This window comes from Brassica rapa, chromosome A04, assembly GCF_000309985.2.
Source record: "Brassica rapa cultivar Chiifu-401-42 chromosome A04, CAAS_Brap_v3.01, whole genome shotgun sequence".
Lineage (NCBI taxonomy): Eukaryota > Viridiplantae > Streptophyta > Magnoliopsida > Brassicales > Brassicaceae > Brassica > Brassica rapa.
Genome location: NC_024798.2, coordinates 5,953,282 through 5,979,219, shown reverse-complemented (window position 1 = coordinate 5,979,219; position 25,938 = coordinate 5,953,282). Strand labels below are relative to the sequence as shown.

Sequence of the window (25,938 nt, the reverse complement as noted above, 5' to 3'; positions counted from 1 at the left end):
GATAAGTAAGCCATACGGCCAAAAAGAATACCAGAAACGGCGAGAGAACGCACTTCGAGCAATTCGATCTTTAAACTCGTAGGTCTTCTCGACGGTGATCTCGGACCAACGGTAGATTCTAAGCAAAGCAACGGCTCGAACGCTCTTCAGGAAATCCTCGGGATAGACAGAAGACGTAGGATGGCCAACTGCAAACAAAAGAAAAGGAGAGTCTCATTAAGAACAACAAAGTCAGACGTAGCTCGCGACAAGATACTCTACCACAGGAACGGTTCCAAAGAACCCGATAGTCCTCCTGAGGAGGCTCCTCGAAAGCCGAGTCGTCGGATTTAAGAAAGAAGTAAGAGCGCTGCCAATTCTGCGTCTTGTTCGGATGGCCGGCGCATACGTTACAGTTTGGTCGCATCTTCACCGAGTAGGTCCCGTCCTTCATGTCGGTTATCGAGGTCATCTCCTCGAAAGATCTGACGCTCATCGGCATATCGATCTGCTCCGCTAAAACCGATAAGGTGACGGCCAGTCGCAGCGAGCCGTTCAATAGTTGGCTGATCGCGATATCTCGCCGCCTAGCGTACGCAGTGATTACTCGCGGGATCGGGAACCAACAGCGAGTGTCCTCCTGGAAGTAAGACTCATATACCGTCTGATATCCGATCGGAGGAGACCAAGGTCTCTGCTCCTTCATAGGGATAAGGAAGGTTACGCCTGTAGCGCCCTTGGATCGAAGAACCTTCTTCACACTCCTCGGGGTCGATTTAGTCTCTTCTACACCCTCCCAATCTTGACCAGCCACGAAGGCAGGGCGAAGCAGGTCGGGTAGCAGCCTCGGAAGCTCCTCGAAAATCCCGTCGGGATAGAAGGTCATCGGGACTAACTCAGCTTCGGGATCATCATTCTCAGGAGGATCGCCCTCCATAGGGCGAGCCCTCAAAGTAACCGAGTCGACAGGCATCGCCCCGCTCTGCCCGTCTCTCGCGCACTCCGTCGCGTCTCTAATAGCGACGTTCTCATTCCCTTCCCTCGCAAGCCTCGTAGCATCTGCGACCAGGAGCCTTTGGGAACGAGACAAATTGGCGATATCCATCATCGCCGCATGGTGGGTAGATTCAAGATCCCCGAGACGACCTCCGTCGGGATTCCTTGCCGGCGTCGACGTCGCCGCAACCGATTTTCCTTTCTGTTGCCTCGGTAATCTCGGAACCGATGACATAGTGAAGATCGCGTCGAACGAAGGCTACAACACTTAGAGAGATAAAGGAAAGAGAGAGAAAGTACCTTTGATCGCGGAGAAAAACTTAAACAAATGAGAGAAGGACCGCGTATTTATAAGGAAAAGAGAAGGGGGAAATTCGAGGTGTCATCATTAGGCCTATTCGGGCCTAAATGGGCCTCGAAATCCCCCCGAAAAACCCAGCGGACCCTCGCGACGATTCCGCTTCTCGACGTGTCGTGAAAAGAAGAGATGGGGGAAAATCGAAGCGTCATCATTAAGTCTAAACGGGCCTAAATGGGCCTCGAAACTCTCCCTAAGATCCCGACGGTTCCCGCGACTTCCCGGCTTCTCGTCTTAATTAATCGACGGTTATCCTAAAACTGGTTAAACCGGCAATTAATCAAGACACACCGACTAAAATCTGGGAGCCTGCGATTCAACAGTTCCGAGAGAAGGCGTCATCACAGCTTTTTCCGCGACCCATCGCTTTAACCTCCCGACAGGACTTCTATTCCTTTGAACCTTCAAGTTCCAGAATCCATCATGAGCTAGGCGACTCCTCGCTCACTGATGGACCGGGGGGACTTACTGTAGGAGATGGATCTAACCATCCCACAAGGCCCAAGGAATAGAAGGCCTGGCCCGGACCAAGGGAAGCGACGGCTCGGATAGTCGGCTTAATAGGTCAGTCTCTCGGCTCGTCTCTAAAGTACTTTGAGTCGATCGTTGTCGACTAAGAGGCATCCGGCTCGGCAACCGCTCGAACGAATACGGGCCTTTCGGCCCAATAAGGAAAGCCCGCGAAGACGACATAAGAATAGGTCAAGAACGACACATAAGAGGACTATATAAAGAGAAGGAAGAGGAACGAGAAAAGGATCCGAAATCATCTGACTAACATCTGGCGGCTAGATTAGGGTTTTCACCTTTGCTTCATCTTGCCGTTATTTGTACTTTTCCGGTAGCTCATCGAGTTGCCGGCTTCTCTTCTGTCGCATTCTCTTTACTTCTCTTGTAACCGACTGAACGTCTCTTCCGACCATAATAAAACGTCTTTGTTAAACCCACATCCTTTTATCACCGTTTTCCGATCAAACAGTCGATGGATTTTTTTAAGAGATATCCAGCATCGGTTTTTGGAGAACATCGATTTGTTGAGTCGTTGTGTGGTTGGCTTGACTCGTTGTTGCTCTTTGACCCGTTGGATTGATGTTCATCTGGAAGAGTCATCTCCTTGCAGTTTCAGGTTCTTTGATCATCAGCGGCAGGTGGTGCGTAAGCAGTGACTAGGACATCTAGGCACTCGTTGGTTGCTTTATTTTATGTATCTTGTTGATTAAGATGTTCCAAGGTTTGCATCATGGTCGTCATGGTGGTGAGATCTGCGACCGGCGGGGTAGCACCCGTGCCAGTTTGAGTGTTATCGTCTCCAATCATCTTTGATCTTTTCGGTGTTGCTTTTTAATTTCTTACCGACGGCTCTAGTTGTTTAATTTGAATTCGGCGTGTACTAGAAGTAGCACGAATTCGATAGTGGATTATTTGAAAAACGTTTATTAAGAGATTAAAGGTTTGATTACAAAGAAAATACGAAGAATTGATTACAAAAGAAAGTACGAAGAACTGGTAAAAAAGGAGAACCTAGTTATCAGAGCTTTCCCCCACCCCTAATTATTAAAGTTTTGTGTGTTATACACTCCAATTTTCCATCTTAAATCGTTAGGATCTTCTGAATTAATTGATCATTTATATTTTTTGTAATAACAATACGATTATGATAGTCCAAAAAAACTCAAGAATCTAGTTATCAGAGCTTTCCCCCCGCCCGGATTGAAGTAACTTGATAATAGAAAATTCTGTTTTTCTTTCTGAAAAAAAAACTTATGGTAGTTACTTGTTAAGTCTGTTAGGCACGCACATGGTTCAGTTTTATTCTCTTTCTTGTTTATGCCTTGTTTCTGCTAATTGCTTTTATAGAATTGCTGTCTCAAATCTAGACATTTACCTAAATAGGAAGAACGCAATCTAAGGTTCACAAAAAAAATTTGCTGCATCATAAATTTTATTCTATAAATAGTTAATTGCGCTTTTGTTTTTTTGGACCTTTTTGCTGTCAACTTAAAAATTGTATTGGATATTTAAACCATTTAGCCAGCTTGGATTAGAAGTTTATTTTTTTCTGAAGAGATTGGACTAGAAATTCTTACACAAAAATAATATATATAGATATATGATGATACATATTTTAGGTGTAAACTGAAAATTACAAGAAAATACAAAATCAGAATGTAAAAAGCTTAAGATATTCGTTCACCATAATCCTGATTTTGCTTGAAATAGATGATAATAAATAAAAGTATATTATTTTGGATGAAAATAACTTTTGTTTACACTTTGAAAATTTTAATTTAAGAAACCTCCAATATGTATCTTGTAAGAAATTTTTTATTTAATAATATATTTTACTGAATATTAAATGATGAATAAGTTGTATCTGGACAAGGAGTGGAACACAACAGGTATACATGTAACTTTATAAATATGGTTATCAGGTTATATATAATTATTACAATTAAATTAGAAAAGTAATTAAAAGTTAATTAGATAACTTTCATGTGCAGCACTGCATGATGCGATATTCCACATTACATTGCTTCTTGTTTCTCCTCTACTCACATGTTACGGCTTTGGCTATTATTTTCTTAACTTTATTATGTACGAAAACAAACTAATATGAATGATTCCCAAAATAGGTAATGTGACGTGTTTGCCATTCCCCGAAGCTAAAAAGCATTTTAGTTTTGTCATGTAGTCGCCTTAACCAATGGTAAAAAGAATATTTCGAAAATTTATTTATTTAAAATACAGAGAAGAATCAAACGCACATAGTTCAACTAATCAGTTTAAGAACTTTCATTTTCGAATCTCATGTCTGGGTTCAGAGAATCCGTAAACTCACATGGCAAACTCAGACAAATTGACTGTAACAAAGCACTAATGCTACTACGTATGCTCTTTTGAAACGTCTGACTAGTGTCTAGCTTGCCGAGATTCTATACGGGTCTAAAAAAAAAAAAAAAAAAAACAAAACAAAACAAAAGTAATGATAAAAATGAAGTTTCATTTTTATTTTAATTACTATTTGAGGCAATAATTGAAAAAGAAAAACGAGTATTCGGCTAAAAAACCAAGAGATGATAAAAATTATCTGTTTTTAGTAGAATATGTTTTAGAGAAAATTTTGTGTTTAAACTGATGTTTTCAGTTTTAATGTAAGATTTGTTAACTTCTTATATTAAATGAACTTTATATATACTATAGATTTTTTTTATTGGTTGAATTGTGGTTAAATATATAACTAATGATATTTTGTTTATAAACTGTATTAAATTGAATATTTTTAATTTATGTGCACAAACATAAAACATCAAGTAAGAAAAATAGACAAAAATATTATTTTCGTATGTTTTGTGATAAATATGCATTCTTGAAGTGTTCAATCTACATTATACATATAAAAGCAGCATTGCTATTGTTTTTTTTTTTTTTTGAGAAAAGGCTTACATTGCTATAGGGTTTTGTTTTAACGTTTTGAACCAAATAGTGTTGAAGTCTATGATGTGCACATCTCTATAGAATTTTTTTGCCCAAGACTAAATTAGAACTTTTTATAGTGAAGTTTGAATATCTGAATACAACTGATTTTCACTAAATTAGAAATTTATTATAGTGAATTTCTATAGATTTATTAATGCAACTGATTTTCACTAAAATCTGTTTGTCACCTCTCTTTCCTAAATTAATGAACGACGAATGCGTTCACTATAATCAAATGATGTTTGTTGTTTGGACAAATATTCTTCGTTGTATATGTACCTGTATCCTTTTCAAAAAAGATTCTTTCGAATCAGTAAATAGAAATAGTTGTAGGGCTAAGATTGTATGGAGAATTGGAGATGCAAAGTAAGTCTGATGGCCATTAGAAATTTAGTCTTTTTTGTTAAATTAGAACGAATCTACTCTGGTGGTAAAAAGGTTTGAGCTGTAACCTACGTCGCCCAGGTTTGATTCACGTCGGAAAAAAATTATTTACAATATTTTGTTCCGGCAAAAAAGTGAAAACATATTTTTAAAAAGAAATTTAGTATTGATCTGAGTCTTTTACAAGAATTTGGATATAAGAACAAATAAAAATCTGGCGACTTGAGTAAAGTGTTTTTTCTTTAACTTACTTGAGTAAGGTTTCTAAGTAGAATTGGATGTCTTCTATCATTCATCTTGTTCTTGTAGCTCAAAATTTTGTTTGCCTTCTCCATTTATGAGTCAAAAATGTTTCATTATTCATTTGAATAAATCTTCAGTGTACTCAAAAATAAATTCTTCTTTGTTCTTTTACAAGATGATGCTTTAAAATTTGGCACATAGACTAAAATCATAATTTTCATATATTTTAAAATGAATATTATATATATTCACTTAAACACATTTTGACCAATAATCAAATAAATTACAGAATATAAATTGTCATTTAACATAAGAATATTAATTTTATATTAAAAGCATCTCTAAAATGTCATGTAAAAAAACAGAGAGATTATTGAATAAACCGTATAAATTTTAATTGTGTCTTTTATTTCATACAAAACTAAGTTCGATGCTCAATTGTAAGGAACATGAAATGTTCAATTTATACATACAGTATACTACCGTGTAAAGATATACCTATACTTTGAAAAAGTTCTAATAGCATACATTTTATTTATTTTTTGACAAAATTACACTTAAAACTCATCATCAGCCACATCATTTAATTTTACTGGTATTTGATATTTAAATACACGACATGTAAACAATTTTACTGACAAGTATGCCACATGTACAATGACAATAACTTTAAAAAATACAACATAGTCATTTTATATAAAAAAACTAAAAAATTTAAAATAATCATTTTGTAAACAATAAATTTAAAACAAGAATAGTTTCATAAAAGTAAAATTTAAAATAAAACGTAATTGTTGTAAACTTTAAATATTTTAAATAAAATAACCAAAAACAAATTAAATGAGTAACTTTTATCACATATGAACGTGAAACTATATATACTAAAACATACATATTGCAACGACATGCTCAATCTAGACATATCACTAATTAAATTTTGACATCTTTATAACCAAAATACCTTAATGTAAGTAACCAATACTAACTTGATTTAAAAGAGTTAAGGCATAACACTATGCTTTTCTCTGATACAAAGTAATTGTAAATCCCATGATAATAAACCAAACCAAATCAATAGTCTAAATTAATTGTAAATTCCATGATATTACATCTTATTAGATGGAACCTACTAACAATTAAAGGGATTATCAAATCAATAAAACCCCAATTCTAAAAGGATTCTCTAAATTGCATTAACAACTACCAAATTCAAAGATATAATTTAACCTAATATTCACAATATAATACCTTTCAAATACTTAACAATGACTAAAATGAAATAGTAAATATATATAGATATATTCAGTGATTTAAATATATGCAAAGATGTACTACATTTATTTGGTTATATAAATACAGAACATATAGATAACTTCAAAAAAAAATTGAAAATATATAATATTTTTAATTATAGATAATAATCCAGAAGTTCTTCATGTTTTTTAAACATTGTAAATAATTCAAGATGATAGATAAAAATATGAGAAACATGTTCACTATCATTCAGAAGAACGGAGGAACGGTAAAACTGATTTCGAAGAAGAAATGTTTTTTTTAAGTTTGACACACGATAGAGCTATCCAGAAGATGGAGTTTAGGAAATAAAAATATAAAAAATAGATTTTTTTATTATTCTGGTTGGTTACTCTTGATGAAGACGATTTTTAAATTAAAGTTAACATTCTATTTAAAAAAATAGTATATTTAAATCCAAACCAAATCCGCAAATAATTAAAAACAAAAATTTATATATACCAGAATAACACTTAAATTTATTAATTCGAGAATCTGAAATCTAAATTGACTCATATTTAATCCGAATGAATACCTTAACGCCAGCTCCTACTTCTTATCATGTCTATTTCATTTTCTGTTACTGACGCTAAATTTATACGAGATCTAGAGTTCCTTTTTAGGATAATCATGCAACATTAAGTTTAATAATATTTATTTGGTGTCATCAATTTATATTATACTTTTGATCTTTATTTTTGTTAATAACTTTTGATCTTTATATCATTATATATAGCTACCTTTTTTTTAACAAATAATCTTCCTGAAATTATTTGTTTTTAGAGATGATGTAATTACGAATGTCGTATACTAGAACCAACTTGCTAATTTATACTGATTAAAAAATGAGACAATGACAAAAACTGATTTTCTTTACCAAATTATCATATATTGGCTAGACGTAGTCATTAGAAATCTGGATAATTAAAATAGTTAAGAAATTGTCTTCACTAAACCTTTACTGATTAAAGTCGATTATAAACATATAACTTCACCATTTTTGCATTACCCATATATTTGCAAGTTCATACAAGACATATTAGTATCAAATAATAATCATTGATATATTTCACCGAAGATAAACATTTTCTTTAGGAATTAGAATCAGGATGTATAGCGGTTGAGAAGCATTTTTGAACGAGAGAGATTCAAGGGGATATACAGTATACAAGATGTAGAATAACTGTGAAATCAATAAACCATGTGTTTTTGAATATCCTCTGACAATGCAAGTTCGAGAACTTTCTAAGATCCCATTGAACACATATTTTTTTCCCTACTGAATCGCTTTTTGCAAATATGGGTCACTTTGTTTTGGAGAGTGATTCCGCATCTGGAAGATCATCAATTAATATGGCTTTTATGGTATATTTGGAAAGCTCGAAACAACAAAGTCTTCAGCAATTTGAACATAGACCCCAAAGATAGTCTTACATTGACAAAGACAGAATGCGTGATGTGGATCGTGGCACAATTAACATTTACTCACAGTATTACTCAATCCAGGTAGGTACTAATATCAACATTACCTACTATTCCGAAAAGATGGTGTTTTACGGATGGATCATGGAAAGAGAAGAAAACTTACTCAGACAAGGTTAGCATAGTACGCTTGAAGGATTTGATGGACTGATGGGAGCAAGAAACACCAGGCCCAGTTTTTCTCCGCTTCACTTGGAACTAGAGGCGCTCATTTGGGAAATGTAATGTATGAGGAATTTTTGTCTGTTTTATGTAACTTTTGCAACGTATTATTCTCAATTGGTAAAGATGGTTTTAGAACCATGTGAAAAGCCAGCATTTGCAAGCTATCTAGAAGATATCAAAATCCTCAAAAGCAGTTTCAACCACTCAGAGCTCATCCATGTACCCAAGATGCAGAATACCAAGGCGGACAATCTCACACGAAATGCAAGGAAGTAATTGTCATTTGTCGTTCACATGGACGCTGAGTTACCAGTCTTATTTGTAGAGTCTTATTCAAAATCATTTTATATATTCTATTCGTTTATTTAAAGTGATGACTTAATTCAAATTTATATTATGTTCCTAATTTTAATTAAATATTTTAGTTTATAATTTATTTTATTGTTTGTTGAATTAGTCATATTTACCTCACTGTTGATCAGCACTCTAAATTTTTTTTATAATACTTTATATTTAAAAAAATCATAAATTAGAATTTTATAAACGAATAAATATTTTATTTGTAATATTATTTATTTATAAAGTTTTTAATGATGTTGTATGCTGATAATTTATTTTCATATTGGTAAAATTCACAACCGATACTAACTACATAATGCATATAAACAAATGTCACTGAGAATTACATAAACAAAACCTAAAAATCTAAAAATGTGATTGTGATTGTCCTCAAAAACACTTGTCGTAATTTAACATAAATTTTGTTAAAGGTTAAGTGAAACATTCCAATAATTAAATATATATATATATGGGTTTATTTGTGAAAAAAAAGAGAAATTAGTTTTGTAGAGAGAAATGAAGAGAGAAATACGAAGAGAAAAGAGGAGAAAGAATGTGATTTTAGTTAGATAGTGAAATATAGTTTGTTTGTTGGTTATCTCACCCAATTTCCCCGTAAAAACCAAGTTGTGATGGAGTAACCAAAATTATCAATCACAAAGAAAAAATAGAGTTTCTCTCCTCCCAACTCTCTCAAGTTCGATTGAGTAAAGTGGTTGCTCCGGTATCCGGCCGTCGTGTGAGCGCACGTGCCAGCTCGTAAAGCATCGTCTCTCCCATCGTTCTCTTGTTTCGTTTGCTTCTCAGGTGCTTCTGCACCCCATCGTCTTGCTCGCGCGCGGCTCTGTCGTTGGATTGTTTTCCGGTTAAGGTTTTCGCTCAAGAGTTGGCTGGAATCGATCTGGACTCTGCTGGTGATGAATTCAAGGCGCATAGGAAGATTAGTTTGCTCTCGGTGAAGTCGGTTTGTAGGGTCTTAAGGGGACGGTTTTATTTTATTCTCTTGGCAAGAAGGCTGCTACTGAGACAAAATTCAAACTCGGGGTGTTTAGGGGTTGCATATCTCTTGATCTGTTGCTTCTTGTGTTGCTGAGTGGTTGTCGATTTCTGTTCTTCCGGTTCAGCCAAGACGTCGAGGTGAGCCTTTCCAGTTTTATCGGCTCCATGAATCACTCGAAGGCTCCGTTTAGCTCGAGTGCTTGTTTTTAGCCAATAGGTCAAGTGTGTGCTGGACCCAGCAGTGGCGGCGAGTGGAGATTTGCGGTGTTGTGTTGCGTCGGTGTCATCTATGGCTGCGGTGCTGAATGCGTTCAGTCTCCGATTCAATTGGTGTCTTCTTCCTGGCGCTAGTTCTGGTCTACATCGGTGAAGATTGTCGATATGTTTTATTTGGTGTTGCTCGTTTTTTATGCGTGCTCGTTGGTCCATTGTCAATGGGTTCAACGCTTTGGACATGGTTAAGATTATCGGCTTTTGTTCTCATAGTTTGAGCTTGGTGTTGAGTGTAGTGGTTTTCGTATGGTATGTGATCCGAATGCTTCTCATCGGTGGCACCATTCGGAGTATCAACGCATCCCAGTGCCATGTGTGATGATTTGTGGTAGTGTGATCTCTAACCTTATTTGCAAATCTTCGAGCTATTCCAGTCTAGTGTCGCAGCCTACTCGGGTCCATCTTTCTGCAGGTCCGCTTTGATAGGTAAACTTTTACTGTTATGACTCAGCGGCTTTTTGCGTCAGAGGTGAATTGTTAAGGCGGGCTTTCGGCATTCTCTTTTGGTTAGTGTCTCTTTGCCCTCCCTTCTCTTGGTCGTCCTGCGCTTCATCATCGGTGAAGATTATGAGTTCTGACGAGCTCGTCGTGAACTAGCTACTCCAGAGACTACATGAGAAGTCCTCGGTATCCGAGAAAATGAGGTGAATCTCTCTTTCTTGTGAGCATCGTCAAAGTTAAAGAACATAGATTAATGCATTTGGATATTAAACTTAGTCTAGTGAAACGCGCCGGAAAAAATGAATCGAGCAAAGCTAGATAACGAAATCATTTATTTTTGGGTGTTTTTGTGTAACTCGGGCTTGTAATCGAATTTTTATACCCGAATTTCAGTTGAAATAATATATTTAATTTTCTTTTCTAAGTTGTGGTAGTCTTATGGTAAAAAAAAAAAGTCTAAAGCAATGCTAAACATGTAAGTCATCGCTTTGATTGCAGGAAGGGAGTTATCATTTGTTTTGGCAGACGATATGATACGATGTCATGCTTTAAACCTCAGTTAGAAAGTTTTGGGATTTGGACTATTCGTCAAATATCAATCCTCTAAAAGATTATTTGGACATCGGCTCATCTAAAATTATTTTAAAAAATTGACAATTGTATTTAGTCCACATAAATCTTACACTATTAAAAGGAGAATATGAAGCCCTCTTAAGCTGTCCACATCAGCGAAAATATTCGCAACCAATCATTTGTCCATGTCATCATTGATGTTAAGTTGTTGGACCACAAATATGTGCTGCGTAATAGACTATTTAGCTTTAGTGACCTATTTGTTTTGCCATCTTCTTACTTCAATCTAATTTTGTTACGACGTCTACAAAGGACCTTCCATAACTCATTGTCTTCCTATCTCCTCCGTATAACGCCTGCGACGGCTATAATGACGAATTAAAGCTACTTAATTACTCCTCCAGACAAATCGGCGTTTAGCTCTCCACATCCCTCCTCTTACTCAATCATAACAATGTCTCCTCAATCCAAAAAAAATCTATTGCTCAGATCCTTAAATCCATTCCTAGCTTTATGGCAAATCAAACGGAAGTCACCACCACCCAAGCTTCTTCTCCACTTTTCTTCAGTAAGGTTTCACGAGGACCTGGAGATTCCCAGTTGCTTTTTAAGCTAATCCATTTTTGGGAAGCTTGCAATAATTTCAAAGGAGGCATCTTTATCGGCCTTGAGATGCTGATGATTGATGAAAAGGTACGTGTCCATATTTCAATATTATGCTTCTAATTTCATACACGTCTCTGATTTTTTCTAACATACAGAGAATATGTTAACAAGATTATATCATGAAACTCAACACCTACAAACTTTTAACGTTAAGAGATAATTTTTAAGATTAGTTAAATAAGTGATCATCTGTGAATATATTAATGATTCTCAATATCCTTTTATGTAGTAACTAAATACATAATTGTTCATATTGAAATCTACTATATATTTCACATTTTTATAACAAATAATTACTTACAAAATAATAAATACCAAAAAGTTTAATATTGAAAATAAATTATGGCTTCAAAACTTAAAGAATTGCTGAATCATTTTATTGGTTATCAAAATTTACAGATTTAAGTATTCAAAACTATACACATTTATAAAATTATATATTTATATGAAATAAAGATTATTTACCTATACTTCAAAAAATTATTCAAAATCAATCAAACGATATATAAAAAATATATAATATACATAAGATGATAGAAATTTTTTAATTTTATTAAATGTAGAGTATTTTAAATTTTAAGAAAGATTTAAATATGGTTACGAAAAGATTAATAGAGACATTTAATATGTTAAAATAAATTAATGATATTTCAAACAAAAAAATATAGCGAAACAAACAAATGATATAATATTAAAAAAACAAATTTAATTTTTAAAAAAAAATCTAAGGTATAATGTTTATAGACAAACAAACCACACGTAGGGCGGCAAAATCTCTAGTTTATTTTAAAAACTCAATATTCTAAGTTATAATTCTATAATAAAACCATTTTCTAAAGATGCAAATAAGTCGCTAGAAATAACACATCCGGTCATATCATATCGTTCGACATGAAACTGGGTATAGATTGAACTTTTGTTTCGTAACTTTCTCTCTCTTATAATAGTTCAACTACTTTATTTCTCCTCAAGCCTTACATATATTTATTTACATATTTCCTTAGAATTTTAATTCGATAATCCTTTCACAGAACGTCCCATAGTCATCCCAAAGGGCAAAGTACGTATCATCTCAAATAGACGTCCATCTTTTTTTTTTTTGAGAAAGGGCTTAAAAAAAAATAAAATAAAATAATATATTGAAAAAAAAATAGACGTCCATCTTACTTGTTTGATTCAAAACAACACCCCATATTTATGTTTGCTAAACATATTGAACCATTATGAAACATTTTGTTACTAAAAACACTTATATCTTGATTAGTAATTAAGTTTAGTCAATGAATCTAAATTGAGTATATATAAAAAAAACTGAAAGCATTTCCGATCTTACTCCATAATATTGCAAAATAAAGTGGAAAATTGAATAATGAAAAAAACAAAAAAAAAGTGATTAATCCATTTATGAAGTAATTTTTAATTTTTTAATTCAGTACACGGTTTCTCGCACAATTTTGTAGTAAATTATGAAACTAATTGGAGATGTCCTGATTTAGTGAATTAATAGAAGATAAGGCTAAAGATCAAGTGTCTCCACAGAAAAATTAAGAAACTGATATTTACATGCACAAAAAAATTTATTGATGGGTGATTCGATTAATGTACAAATTTAAGAGGGTACTAACTGCAAGTAATTCATGAGGCTACAATGTTGTCTAATGAAAAACCAAACATAAATTGATGTTCCTTAGACGACAGCCAACCCATGACTTCCGCATTAGTTGGATTCAATTAAAATTTAATTAGAGGCCAAAACTTGAACCTAATCATTGTATTTGGATGATAATATTAATAATTATGGGCTCACTAATTCTACGCATTTGTGGTGATTATATGTTATACTATTTATACGTGATTCATTAATAACATTTTATTCTCCTAACTATATATAATGTTATCACCAATATCGTTCAATAATGGTTTCTTGCTATCCCATCGTTCAAATAATTAGAACAACACAACTGTAAAATTCTTATTAGGAAATTTCATAACTTTTATGTTTTATTTGCTGGGACGTACGTACATACATACATACACACATACATATACATACAAATGAGTATATAACATGAAAGTGATATATTTTATTAATTTGTTTTACACGGTAAGGTCACAGGTCCCTGTGGTCCAAACCCTTACTCCTAGTTTTCGCCTTATAAACACCAAACGAAAGACAACTAAACAGGCAAGGAGAATAAACTGAACACAGTGTACTGTAAGTTATTATTCATATATTGAAAAGAAGGCTTAATGCTTGACGATTAAGGTACTAAAAAGTTTTGAATTATATATATGCTTGGTTATCATTTTGAAAAAAAATACAGGTCGAGTGCCCATAAGAAATTTTAATAGTAAGATACTAAACGGTATATTAAACCATATCCTTTATTTCGTGTGTGCGTATAAAGTAAAAACTGGTTTTTAAAATAGTAGTATAAAATAGCTATATAAGTAATCATCAAATTACAAATATTTAACATTTATACCAGTATGAACAAAAGTAGCATGTGGTTCAAAAAAAAAAGAACAAAAGTAGCAGCAATCGCTTAAATCATAGAGATAGATGTATATATGTTTATTGAAATTAATTGTCCAAAGTGATAAACTGATAACAAAGAGAAACGACGTTTATGTCCAACATTAACATTAAGGCAAAACCACACCCAGTTGGTAGGTGTCACAAGACGTTTCGTGCATTTTTAAGTTCCGAGTTCCAATATGTTGCTAACCTAGATAAATACGGTGTGTGGCTACCAAATCTTTTTTCATTCTCTTTTCAGGAAAAGGTATACCTTTTTTTAACTATGTATCTGTGGTCGGATAGCACAAGACGTTTCGTAGATCTTTAACATATTCGAATTCGAATTTTAGATAAACACGGCGCGTGGTCACCAGAACTTTTTATATTCTCTTTCCGGAAAAATGCTCATCTTTTTTAACCACGTATACATGGTCGGGTGGCATAAGACGTTCCGTAAATCTCTAAAAGATTTGAATTCGAATCTGCTGCTAATCCAGATAAATACAGTGTGTGGCCATCTGAGATTTCACATTTTTTTTTTCGAGGAAAAGTTCACCTTTTTTTTAAGGCAAAAAAGGAAAATAACGTTGGTATTCAACAATTAACAACATTCGTGTTTATTCTATAACAAAAAAACAAAGAAAAAGAATAAAGAAACATCACTCCTATTTGTATATAAAACTCTCCACCAAAAACATTAAAACAATACACCTAAATGAGTTAGGGCTGAGCTGTCAAGTTTGGATTATAAAAGCGAACGTAGGATGGGAGCCACGAACAAGTTGCAAGATAAGAAAAAATAAAGGTTAATTAGTTATTACGAAGATTAAAAAATTAAGATATCATTTGTTTAATTAAAAGTGTTTGTGAGACTCTTTAATTGTAGTTTACATATGAAGAAATTAAGCTTGGCAAAGCGTAGATCCGAGCCAGACGATAATGTTTTTTTGGGGACAAATAAAGTTGGTTTCCTTATTTTCTAATATTATCTTCCACATGATCACACCAATACACACATAAACACATAGTATAGTCCATAGTATGTGTATATATATATAAACATTTATTCTGCAAACCATCAACATAACTAAGGTTCATATTCTCTGGACAAAACCCTCAATCAGACAAAACAAGATTGAACATGGAAGATCAGTTTCCTAAATTGGAACCTCGCTTCATGCATGAAAAGCTCCTGTCTTCCGGATTATATGGGTTCTTGAGTTCCTCGACGCCACCGCAACTTCTCGGTGTTCCAATAATCTTGGAAGGCATGATATCGCCTACTCTTTCTTCGTCTCAAAGCTACATGGCGTCTCTTAATGAGCTCACATCTTCTATTCATCATCAACAATCTCCGGTAGCTTCTGTTCCTTGGAACTTTCTAGATTCTTTTCCTCAATCTCAACGTCCTGATGATATTCATCATCCTTCTAAACCCCCAAACCTTTCCTTGTTCCTCAAAGAACCAAAGCTTTTAGAACTTTCTCAATCCAATAGTAACATGATGCCTTACCATAACTATACCCCGAACTCTCTCCATCATGAGTCGGATCAAACCAGAAGCGATCAGTGGGTCGATATTAATAAAGCCCTTACAAACTATCCTTCAAAAGGGTTTGGAAACTATTGGCTAAGCACCACCAAGACTCAGCCTATGAAGCTTGCGTCAGGGACAAGAACCAAAAAGGTTGTTCAGACGACAACACCAACGAAGCTGTATAGAGGAGTGAGACAAAGACACTGGGGGAAATGGGTGGCGGAGATTAGGCTTCCAAGGAATAGAACTCGTGTTTGGCTCGGAACTTTTGAGACCGCTGAGCAAGCCGCAATGGCTTACGATACTGCAGCTGATATCCTACGTGGCGAGTACGCACACCTCAACTTTCCCGACCAAAAACACCAGCTTAAGTCTGGTCCCTTGCGATGCATGATCGCCTCGCTTTTGGATTCGAAGATACAACAAATCTCCGCTTCCTCCCAAGTAATAAGTTCTGGTAACTCTCCTTCTCCTTCTTCTCCTAAAGTGGCCGGAACATTGGAGCCCAAGAATAACATCAAGACGGAGTCGGGAGAAGTTGTGATGATGAAGAAACAGAAAATCAATAAGGAAGTGATGGAAGGAGATGGTGTACAACTGAGTAGAATGCCTTCATTGGATATTGATCTCATTTGGGATGCTCTCTCCCTTCCTTAATTCTTCTTGACTTCAAATTAATGTCACAAGCTTAATTTTTTTGTCAACAATGTCACAAGCTTCATTACTTCTATCTCTTCTTTTTATGTCAAAGCAAGAAATTCATATTTTGATGCCAAGATTCAAGATTGGTTCGCATTCGGGGTTGAACACATTGTATTTCTTCTCACAACCACATGATTAAGTGGTTCTCCTTTTTTTGTTTGCTAATTAAATGTTCTTTTCTATACGGTTAATAGTAACCATACAATAGAAAAAGTGTTTGTTTTTAAATGAGAAAATAGTCTCTGTCAAAAATAAATAAATGAATAAATAAATGAGAAAATATTTACTTTAAAAGTCTGTTGCACCAACTCCAACTTCAAAATCCAATATACTATAATATTTCCTACATTCTATATTAAACTTTTTAAGCTCAAAGGTCAATATAGTAGTATAGGTCAGAGAAGAGTTAAAGGGCAAGTATGAGCTCCAAAGTTTTTTCTTCTTGGACTTCTGAAAACAGCTACAATATAGTTTTAACAAACAAAAAATTGTGTCATTTCCCTTCAATTTTAAACGGAATGTCTTATTTTGAAAGGAAAAGAAAAGTGAAATGTGTAAGAACATCTGATGCATTGATAGAGGCTCTTGGTAAAGCTTTCAATTTCAAAAAGAAATACAAAAAAGTGAAGAAATAGAATGAAGTCAGTCTTTGGTGGGAGAGAACCAAAGAGGAGAGTTTCTACCCATGTTATCATACAAAAGGCTCTACCAATTTTGTAACACATACAGCACGTTAAAATAATTGCTAATTTGTACTATTATTTTTATTTTCTAATAAATTCACAAAGTGCTCTTACCAATAATGCTGCTCCAAGGGTTATCACAAAAATAGAAAAAGGACAAATGTCATTGAGATGGAAAAGAGAAAGTATTCCGACCATTTATAATTAAAGACACCACAAAAGCGTCCATGTTTTGTTCTGAAACGACACCGTTTATAGTACAATGTTTGAGACAAAAACTCTTAAACCGATATCCAAGCAAAAACCAACATAGAGTTTGGCAGACATTGTACAAACTACAATGTGTTGCCCATACTGTATATTTGTGTTGCTTTATGCGAGTAAATTCATACCTTGTAGTTTCAACTTTCAAGCACTATGCAGGTCCAGTGACATAGACATAGCTTTAACCTGCCAACGAAGGTGATATACAGACATCATCATCCATTTGAAAAGCCAAATTATACAAGAAGATTTAACCACTTGTTAAGCCAACAAATCCCTGAAAACATAAAATTTAGCATTCTTTCGCCCCTCAAAAATAATCAAACAACAATGAACTCACCATTGTGGAAGAAGGGCTTGAAGAGTCGATAGGTTCCCATCTTCTAGCCTCCCAAAACCGACTTGTTTTATCTCCCAAAACCGATTTGCTCTGCTCCTTGGAAGAGAAACTGATCTTCTCTCTTCCCTTCTGTACAGCTCTCAAACGTCCTCTCAGCAAACCAACTTCACTCTCTATTTTCAGTCTCTCATAGTCAACAGCTGACATTGAGTTTCTGCGCATATTTGGAGACAAGATCCTTCGTCCTTGTGGACACGCCGGTGGAAGTACATAACTTGTACCTAAAACACTTTGTGATCTATCCAGTTTGAGATCCCGTACGACATGGTCCGAAGGAACATTCAGTTGCACTTTGTTATCTTCATCTTTCACCACATGGATATCATGTACACAGCAATCAATGTCGTCGGAGTCCTCACCAACCTTGGTAGACTCAGCCACTGGTTTTGAAAGTAAAGTACCCTCCTCTCGTTCTTGCTGTTCTGTAACAATCTCTTGATCTTCATCTACTCCATTCACCTTCATCTCCCCATCAAGAATACGATTGTCCATCTGGTTAGTGAAAATGTCAAATCCAAAAGAGTCATCCAATGATTCAGTTGGTTGTTCAGAATCTGGGGTGTTGGGAAGACGTTGCTCAGTCTCAAGAAACATTTGTCTGTAGGTGTCAACTTCTTTCTCCAAGAAATGTTTCTCCCTCTCCCTCCTCAGCAAAATCTCTTTGAGAATGCTCATCTCTTCCGCGTCAAAAGCAGACTTCTCCTCTATCATCCGCTGATACTGCCTAGCTTCCATCTCTATCGAAGCTTTCTCCTCTTGTAGCCGCAGTATCATACCCAAAGCCTCGTCCGCAGCAGTCGCTGCAGCGTTTCTCTCTTTCTCCAGTTCAAGAGCTAATGCAGCACGAGAAGCTCGTTCTTCCTCAAGCACTTGTTCAATAGGTGAAGTGCATGTACCCTCTCCGGCCCATGATACTGTCCTCTCTGGTTGCTTGTTCCCAGTACCACCATCTTCACACCCAATAGAACAAAGTGAAACACTTTTCCTCAAGGACACATCCTCCAAGTCTTTTCCACAATCTACATTTGTCACAACTAAGTATCAAAAACCAAGATTCGACAAAAAAAACTTGCAAATAACAAACACTACTGACCTTTGGAGTTAACAAGAAGAGGATGGTTAATTTCCTCAGCAGGAGATTGCGGAGAATGCTTACTTTGGCAATGGTTCTTGAGACCATAGAAGCTGAGACGCTTACTCTTAACTTTAAAACTCCCTTTCTTTAAACTCTGCGAAGTTAGAAGATCGAAACATGAAGCATTCTCAACCTCCGGAGTTCTAAAGACATCTTTCTCAAACTCAACGTGTCTACTACGCTCTCCTTTTCTCTTCTTTCCACCATTAGCTTCTTTATAGAGAAGTGAATCAAAAGGTGATGTACTTATCACGGAGCTTTGCACAGAAGAGATCTTTTTAACAGGAAGATTCACTAGAGTCTCTTGGAAACACTTGTTCTTGTCACTGAACAGGCCATCACAAGGGCAGGGGAGGTTCAAACCGAAGACACCGAGCAGCTTGGAGGTTAAATACACAAGAGAAGAGGCGCAGAGTAGCGAGAAAGCTACAGAGAGATCAAGAAACGCTGCCACTAAACCCGAAAATGTCCAAGATTTTACCTCATGGCAACGCATTTTCTTTTCAACCTGCAACAAGACAAACTTACTCAGCAATTTGAGAGAATCAATTAACATTTTGGATAAATACAAGATCTATCCCATTTGTTTAAACACATTTAAAATATAAAAATCTTAAGAAATGCATATACAATGTATACTAATATAGTAACACCTCAATGAATCGATCTTTCGTGATTTCAAGCAACTAAGAAAAAAAAGAATTATTCACTTCAAAATTCAAATAAACAGGTAAACTGTCGATTCTATTGCATTTGAAGTTGTAACTACTGCGATTTGATTCTCCCGCGAGAGAAGAAAAAAACTAGAGATGGAGATATCGAGGAGGCAAGGAGTGTAATTTAACAACAATCAATCGAGAAACTCACCAGAGTTTACTATCGTTCTCCAGAGAAACGCTTGCGACTCGATTAATCTGTAAAATCAGAGAATAAATAAAAGGAAACTCCCACAAAGAAGAAGAAGTTGCACAACGTAAACTCTTCCTCTTCCGTTTCTTTTTTATTCATTCAAAATTAAAATCAAAAAATATCAAAAGTCCAAAACCTTTTTTATGATGAGGGTGTTGATACGCCGTCGTTTACTCGCCGACCCCATCTCTTTCTTTCTCGAGATTGGTGTTCTTTTCACTTTTAATTGTTTTTCAAAATAGATTTTTACACGTACGCATCCACGAATCTGTGCGTGTACATGTATCATGTATGTGTTACGCGGTTTGCTCCCAAAAAATGAAGTATATGAGCTAAGCAAGTGTGTCGAACTACGTACGTACTAATCTAACAATACTAAAAGGGGAATAATCTCAAAGCTCAGGGCATCCACGTAGGATTAATAAAATCATCCAATCAGAAAAGTCTAATTCGCCATGTCACTGCTTTCTGTTCGATTGAAGAATCTGAGCCTTTGTTTGGGCTGTCTTTACATTGGCCCATTATCCCTGTAACCCTTATTTCGGTGAAAGCGTAGAGCTGAGCTACCCAAACTTTTCAACTTCATCTTCACCCGTTTCTCTGTAGTTTCGTTTCCCTTCCTCCTCCTTATCAATCAATGACGCTCTTTAATCTCTTCTTACTGTTTCGTTTTAACTCATCTATTTTTCCTCATATATAAATTGCTTCTATATCTTCGTCAATACTTTCTTCGAAGCAAACCCGAAAACCTAAATTGAAGAATCTGAAGCCATGGCGATGACGCTGAGGAAGCTTATGAGGTAAGACTTTCACAATACCCTACTGTATTTTTCCTTTTGTGACTGTTCCTTGAAGAAGTAATGTCTCTTTAGACATCTCAATTTGTCATGATTGGGATCATTCTGATGCAACTATCACATTGCTTAATGATGTGAACTGCACGAAGGATAGAAATAGGATCCAGCTTTTAGTCTGTACAGAGAGAAAGAGAACTGAAGAAGGATACTTTGATACTGATGGAAACTCTGTAGAAATTGTTAGAGACAAAAAAAAGTCTAGGTGTGAAATATTCATATTTTTTGTTTGTAAAACGTATCCCCAGTTTTTGTGCTTGATAAGTTGTTTTACATTGTTTTTTTCTTTTTTGAATGCATGTCAGTATTGACGTTAAGCCAGTGTACATGGGCCGATGTCCTTCAAAAATCTTCGGGTACGTTTATATATTCCTATCCCTATCTCTATCGCTTTGAACTAACATTAACGAGGTCGGTGTGTCTTCACTTGGAGGTTATGACGATGGATTAACACCGATGCCCTCTTCCAGTTGAACTTAATTCTTCCAAAGGAAACTCTTCCTCAGAGCTTCACAACATTTTACCAGCACACGCTTCTTCGAGAAACTTATATAAGAAACAATCCCAGGTTCTTCTTCTCTTTTGTGTCTTCTATATATACAATTTTCTTTAGCTGAGACAGTATCTCAGCACAAGCAACAGGGATCAGGTGGCATAAGCATATACACATACGGTGATGTCCCCTTAACTAACTCGGCAGAGGATAGCAGCTAGCAGCTAGAATTAATGACTTCTTTATTTGGTAGTAAACCCAAAGAATCAAATGTTGAAGCATCTACATATTTTTATCTCTGAGTTTCTTAGTTTTTTTTTTGTAAGGGTCTTACAGGTTTGGCAAGAATCCTGAGACGATGAAGACCATAGTTGGACTTGGCTCTATATGTTGAATATATGGTTGCGTTTCACTTTAGCGGTTTGGTTTCGTTCTATTATTAATTATGCTAATCGTGTTATAAATCTAGGAGGACAATAAAGATGAAGCAGAGTTTGGGATGTATTGTATCCAACAATGTCTCAGAAAATGGTACGAGAGACAAGTGCGTTGATTCTTCTGATAGCTTGCTTTCCCCTATAATTTCGTCCTTTTTTAAAAAAAAATCGCAGGGATTAGTAAATGGGAGAAGCTGACATACAAGCAGAAACTGAAGTAAATCGACAGATACAAAAACGTTATGGTACAGAATTCAAAAATCTAAAATCTAGATATTTCTTTTCAACTCCTTTTCATATTTCTCTATTCTTCCATTTGAAATGTGAGATATTTTGTTTTGGCTTTTCTACAAGTTTTTTTAGTGTTTTCTGAATTTCGGCTTGGTTTAGAATACAATTGTGATCTTTGTATTTTGTTACTGAAGTTCTTTCTACATGTGTTGTTTCTTAACTGTCTTTTAAGGTTTCATTCTTCAGGGTTAATAGATCTCAAAACACCAATAGCTCTACCTGGTCGAGTTCAGGTTAAGCGTTTCGACCATTCTCTTCTGCGAACTTGAAATTCTTCAAAGCATGAGTTACCTGTGATGTGCCTAATGAGAGATTTAACGATGTGATTAACATGCTGAGGATGAGTTTAGATTAGCGGCGGTACCAAGAGCTTCGCGCCATGGATATAAGTTGTGGCGTTCTCTTTGTGGAGTAGAGCTACTAAGCTTTTAGCCTTAATATGCTAATCATTTTTTGAACTTCCATTTTGTATGTGTAGTTTGATTTTCTTTTGAAAGTGTGATTAAATGTCAGCTTCAAGATTTATCCCCTCTCATCGTGTTCTTTTTTTTCCCACATAATTAGTCTCATACCTTTCTAATGCCAAAGATTAAATAGATTAACAAAGTTTAATGGATCTCTCACCATTGTTCCTCTTTCTCTTTGTTTCCGGTGAAAAACATGTATCACTTGAATATCGATTTTGAGAACAAGATTTTAGATTTTATACAATAATTGAATTTAAAAAGGCCTTAAAATGATTAAATTTCTATGTATTTTATAATCAGAGATAACTCATGTTGATTTGTCTCGACTATACAAAGCGGCTGGGCATTTGTGTTGCCGCCAAGAGGAAACAACACAATCACGAGTCCATATTCTGATGAATGATTGTGCTGCTTTCAACTAAGCTAAATTGTTAATCATTTTATTACTAATAATGAAGTTCTTATCATCTTATGTACAGTGTTAGAGAATCTCCATGTATTCTTAAAATCTATATGGATCATAATTATAAGACTACACAAATGCTCGGCCGTTTTGTATATAGCCGAAACAAATCAACATATGAGTTATCTGATTATAAAATACACAGAAATTTAACCATTTCGAGGCTAACACAAGTACTCTCTATTTATCTCACATGTTTGTTCAGCATCCCATATATTTTTGGGTGGAAAAAAGATGACAAATTTTGAGTTTTAATACTTGCAAATTTGATATATGATTTATATTTTTATATCATAGGCATGATATATGTGGATTATATATTAAAAACAAATATATTATAAACTGAAACAAACATGTGTTATATAACATCATTTGTTGTTACATAGTATATACTAATTATTATTTATGACATTATTGAAACTATTTATATTTTACTTTTAATATGCCTTTTTATAATATAATCCCATTACATTTAATTTTCAATTGATCTAGCTTGGAGGTGGAATTAATTTATTATCATGAGAAAAATAGTTATTGTAATAATATTAAAATCTGGTCTCTTATAAATAAAAAAATATTTTAGTTATTCTTTCTTTATAATTTTTTCAAAATCTGATTGAAATAGAAATCAAATAGAAAAATATAAATCCTTACATTTCACTTATTTTTTTTAATTTAATAATTTTGTGGTCTTTTCAACACAAACCAACAAAGACAAAACAACCAAGAGTCCAAATAGCAACATGCAGAACAACTGCAGAAAAAATACGGTGTGATTCTAATAATAACGAAAATGTATAGATACATAGGTATATGCAGAGATTTATGTTACTATAAATTGTGGTGTTGTGCGGTTAGTCACCATTCAAATTGAAAAATAATTAGATTTACAAATATTAAATTACCATTTTATTCAATTTTGATTAATTTCAAATTGTAATAATGTATCTTTTCGAAGTTACAAGAAAATAATGTTCTTTCTTTATTACACTAGCATTATATATAGATTCTATGTACGCAAATAAATATAATATAACAACATAAGCTTGCTTTCCCCGATTCAAGTGAAAACTTTTTAAGTTATCCACCAAAGCAAATTAATTAAATCAATCAAATTGTTAGAATACAGCAAAAAAAAATATAATTTTATTTTAAATTAAATTATTTAAAAAGTATATTTTCATTAAAAACAAAATAATAAATAAGTAAAACTGATTTGATGGTAATTTTTATGACATATATATATATATAAGCTTAATATGGAAAAAAAATCTTAAATACAAAAAACTCTAAAAATTAACAAAAAAAATCATAGTAAAAATTAAACTATGATATCACTTGAAAGCTTCTTACACAATATTAAAAAAATATTTAAGCGATAACTAGACAAATTTGATTTTTTTAACCAGCCAAAAGTTTATTATTAATTAGTATCAGTTATTTCAAGATGTTTAAGAAAGGATGAACAAAAAAATATGATAGATATAAATGATATATGAACTATGAATAGTACTTTATAAAGCTGATATAGATAACACATCTGCACATCCGTTTCCAGTCTTTTTTTATGCCTAAACTCAATTTCTTCAGAGCAGTTATTCCACAAAGAGATCGTATGAGATATTGTTTTGATATTCATATTTGTTTATTGACTGCTAAGAAGATTGATAATTGTAAAAATCTCTCTTTCGAATATGATATGTCTATAACCGAGTTCCCAACATGAGACAAGTTTATTTAAAAAGTAAATAATTTCATTTTTCTTTTATTATATAATAAATATATATTATTGACTGGTAATAAAAATATTGTTATTCATCTATCACAAATATCTATTCAAATATGTGAATAAAGTACAACAATCAAACAACATAATGATTTCCACAAAGAAAATTTTAAAAATATATTTATGTTATATAGTCTTATTTTATATTCTTTAAATAATATAATACAATATTAAACATTTTTTTTTAGAATTGAGAAATACATATAATATCTTATCCGCGCGTAGCGCGGTTAAAAAAACTAGTAAACATTAATTATATAGAAGATCCACTCTATAGAATGGGGAGATAAATATGATAGTGTTGGTGTAGAAGACAGAATATGGGCACCTACCTAGTGATGTATTACTAGCACAAGAGATTCGAACCTAAATTGCTGAAACCAAGCCTATGACGTGGTGCAATTTATGTAAAAACAAAGGCAGTTTCTTGAAAAAATGGCCAAAATAAATGTTTACATAACTTTTTTATTTTCTTTTGTCAACAATGTTTACATAAATAAATTGGCCAGAAGCATAGGATTCATTGGCTTGGCCCAAAGATCGACTATGACTAACGAATACTGTTAATGGAAAAAGTATCAATTTCTACCCCAACAATTTCAGTCGTGCCAAATACGATCCGAACAATAGATCATTGCCAAATACGACCTCAACTCAATTATAATTCAAAAAGACTACCTGAATTTCTTAAAACGTGCCTAAATCTACATTGACTCTAACAAAAGTTAGTTAACCGTTAACAAGATAAAACGTCGTTTTATATACGAGGAAAAGTGTCAATTTCGATCCCAACACTCTCAGTCGTGCCAAATAAGACCCGAGCAAATGGTCAGTGCCAAAAAAGACCTCAACTCAATTATAATTTAAGAAAAACTACATGAACTTCTTAAAACGTGCATAAATCTATATTGACTCTAACATAAGTTAATCAACCGTTAACAAAATAAGACAACGTCGTTTTGATAAATATATATATTTTTTTAAATATGTTCATTTCATGACTCAAACCCATGCCGGGATATCATTTTAAAGGGACACACTAAAAACTAGACTAAAATAATTTTTTGAAATATTATTACAAATTGAAATTCCCCATTATATAAACAACTATTTTTCTTCATCTTATCCAATAAAAAACTTTGGTGATTGATTTAATATGTTTTAGTTATTGTTTAATATGTCTAATAGTTTGTACAAGATATCTTAGTGAAAAAAGGTAAAAGGCCTCTTAACATTTTTGAACAAAATATCAAAATATATAATATTAACTTTGAAAAATAAAAAAATTTCCACTTAAGTTTAAAAATTAAAAATAATTTATATAATAA

The 25,938-nt window shown here is 33.8% G+C and overlaps 2 protein-coding genes and 1 long non-coding RNA gene across 3 annotated transcripts; 2 read left to right on the top strand and 1 right to left on the bottom strand.

Annotated features, from left to right (window-relative positions):
- The first annotated feature begins 15,094 nt into the window (after positions 1-15,094).
- Positions 15,095-16,610, top strand: LOC103863616 (ethylene-responsive transcription factor ERF062). The gene has a single exon (XM_009141361.3). It carries the CDS (start codon positions 15,331-15,333, stop codon positions 16,381-16,383), a length of 1,053 nt encoding a protein of 350 aa, XP_009139609.1. The 5' UTR covers positions 15,095-15,330; the 3' UTR covers positions 16,384-16,610.
- Positions 16,611-17,229: 619 nt separating this feature from the next.
- LOC103863615 lies at positions 17,230-19,924 on the bottom strand. Its single transcript, XM_009141360.3, has 4 exons — positions 19,778-19,924; positions 18,869-19,418; positions 17,716-18,794; positions 17,230-17,561 (listed from the first exon to the last, which is right to left on the bottom strand). Exons 2-4 carry the CDS (start codon positions 19,404-19,406, stop codon positions 17,520-17,522), a joined length of 1,659 nt encoding a protein of 552 aa, XP_009139608.1. The 5' UTR covers positions 19,407-19,418; positions 19,778-19,924; the 3' UTR covers positions 17,230-17,519.
- Positions 19,925-21,777: 1,853 nt separating this feature from the next.
- LOC103849164 lies at positions 21,778-23,633 on the top strand. Its single transcript, XR_004457780.1, has 2 exons — positions 21,778-21,848; positions 22,081-23,633. It is a non-coding gene; the product is annotated as an uncharacterized LOC103849164 (long non-coding RNA).
- The last annotated feature ends 2,305 nt before the right edge of the window (positions 23,634-25,938 follow it).

Coding starts and splice junctions, on each gene's coding strand:
- LOC103863616 (XM_009141361.3), top strand. CDS start 15,331: ATGGAAGATCAGTTTCCTAAATTGGAACCTCGCTTCATGCATGAAAAG.
- LOC103863615 (XM_009141360.3), bottom strand. CDS start 19,406: ATGCGTTGCCATGAGGTAAAATCTTGGACATTTTCGGGTTTAGTGGCA. Junction 18,795..18,868: donor TCTTCTTGTTAACTCCAAAG/GTCAGTAGTGTT, acceptor TGACAAATGTAG/ATTGTGGAAAAGACTTGGAG. Junction 17,562..17,715: donor CAAGCCCTTCTTCCACAATG/GTGAGTTCATTG, acceptor CTTCGTTGGCAG/GTTAAAGCTATGTCTATGTC.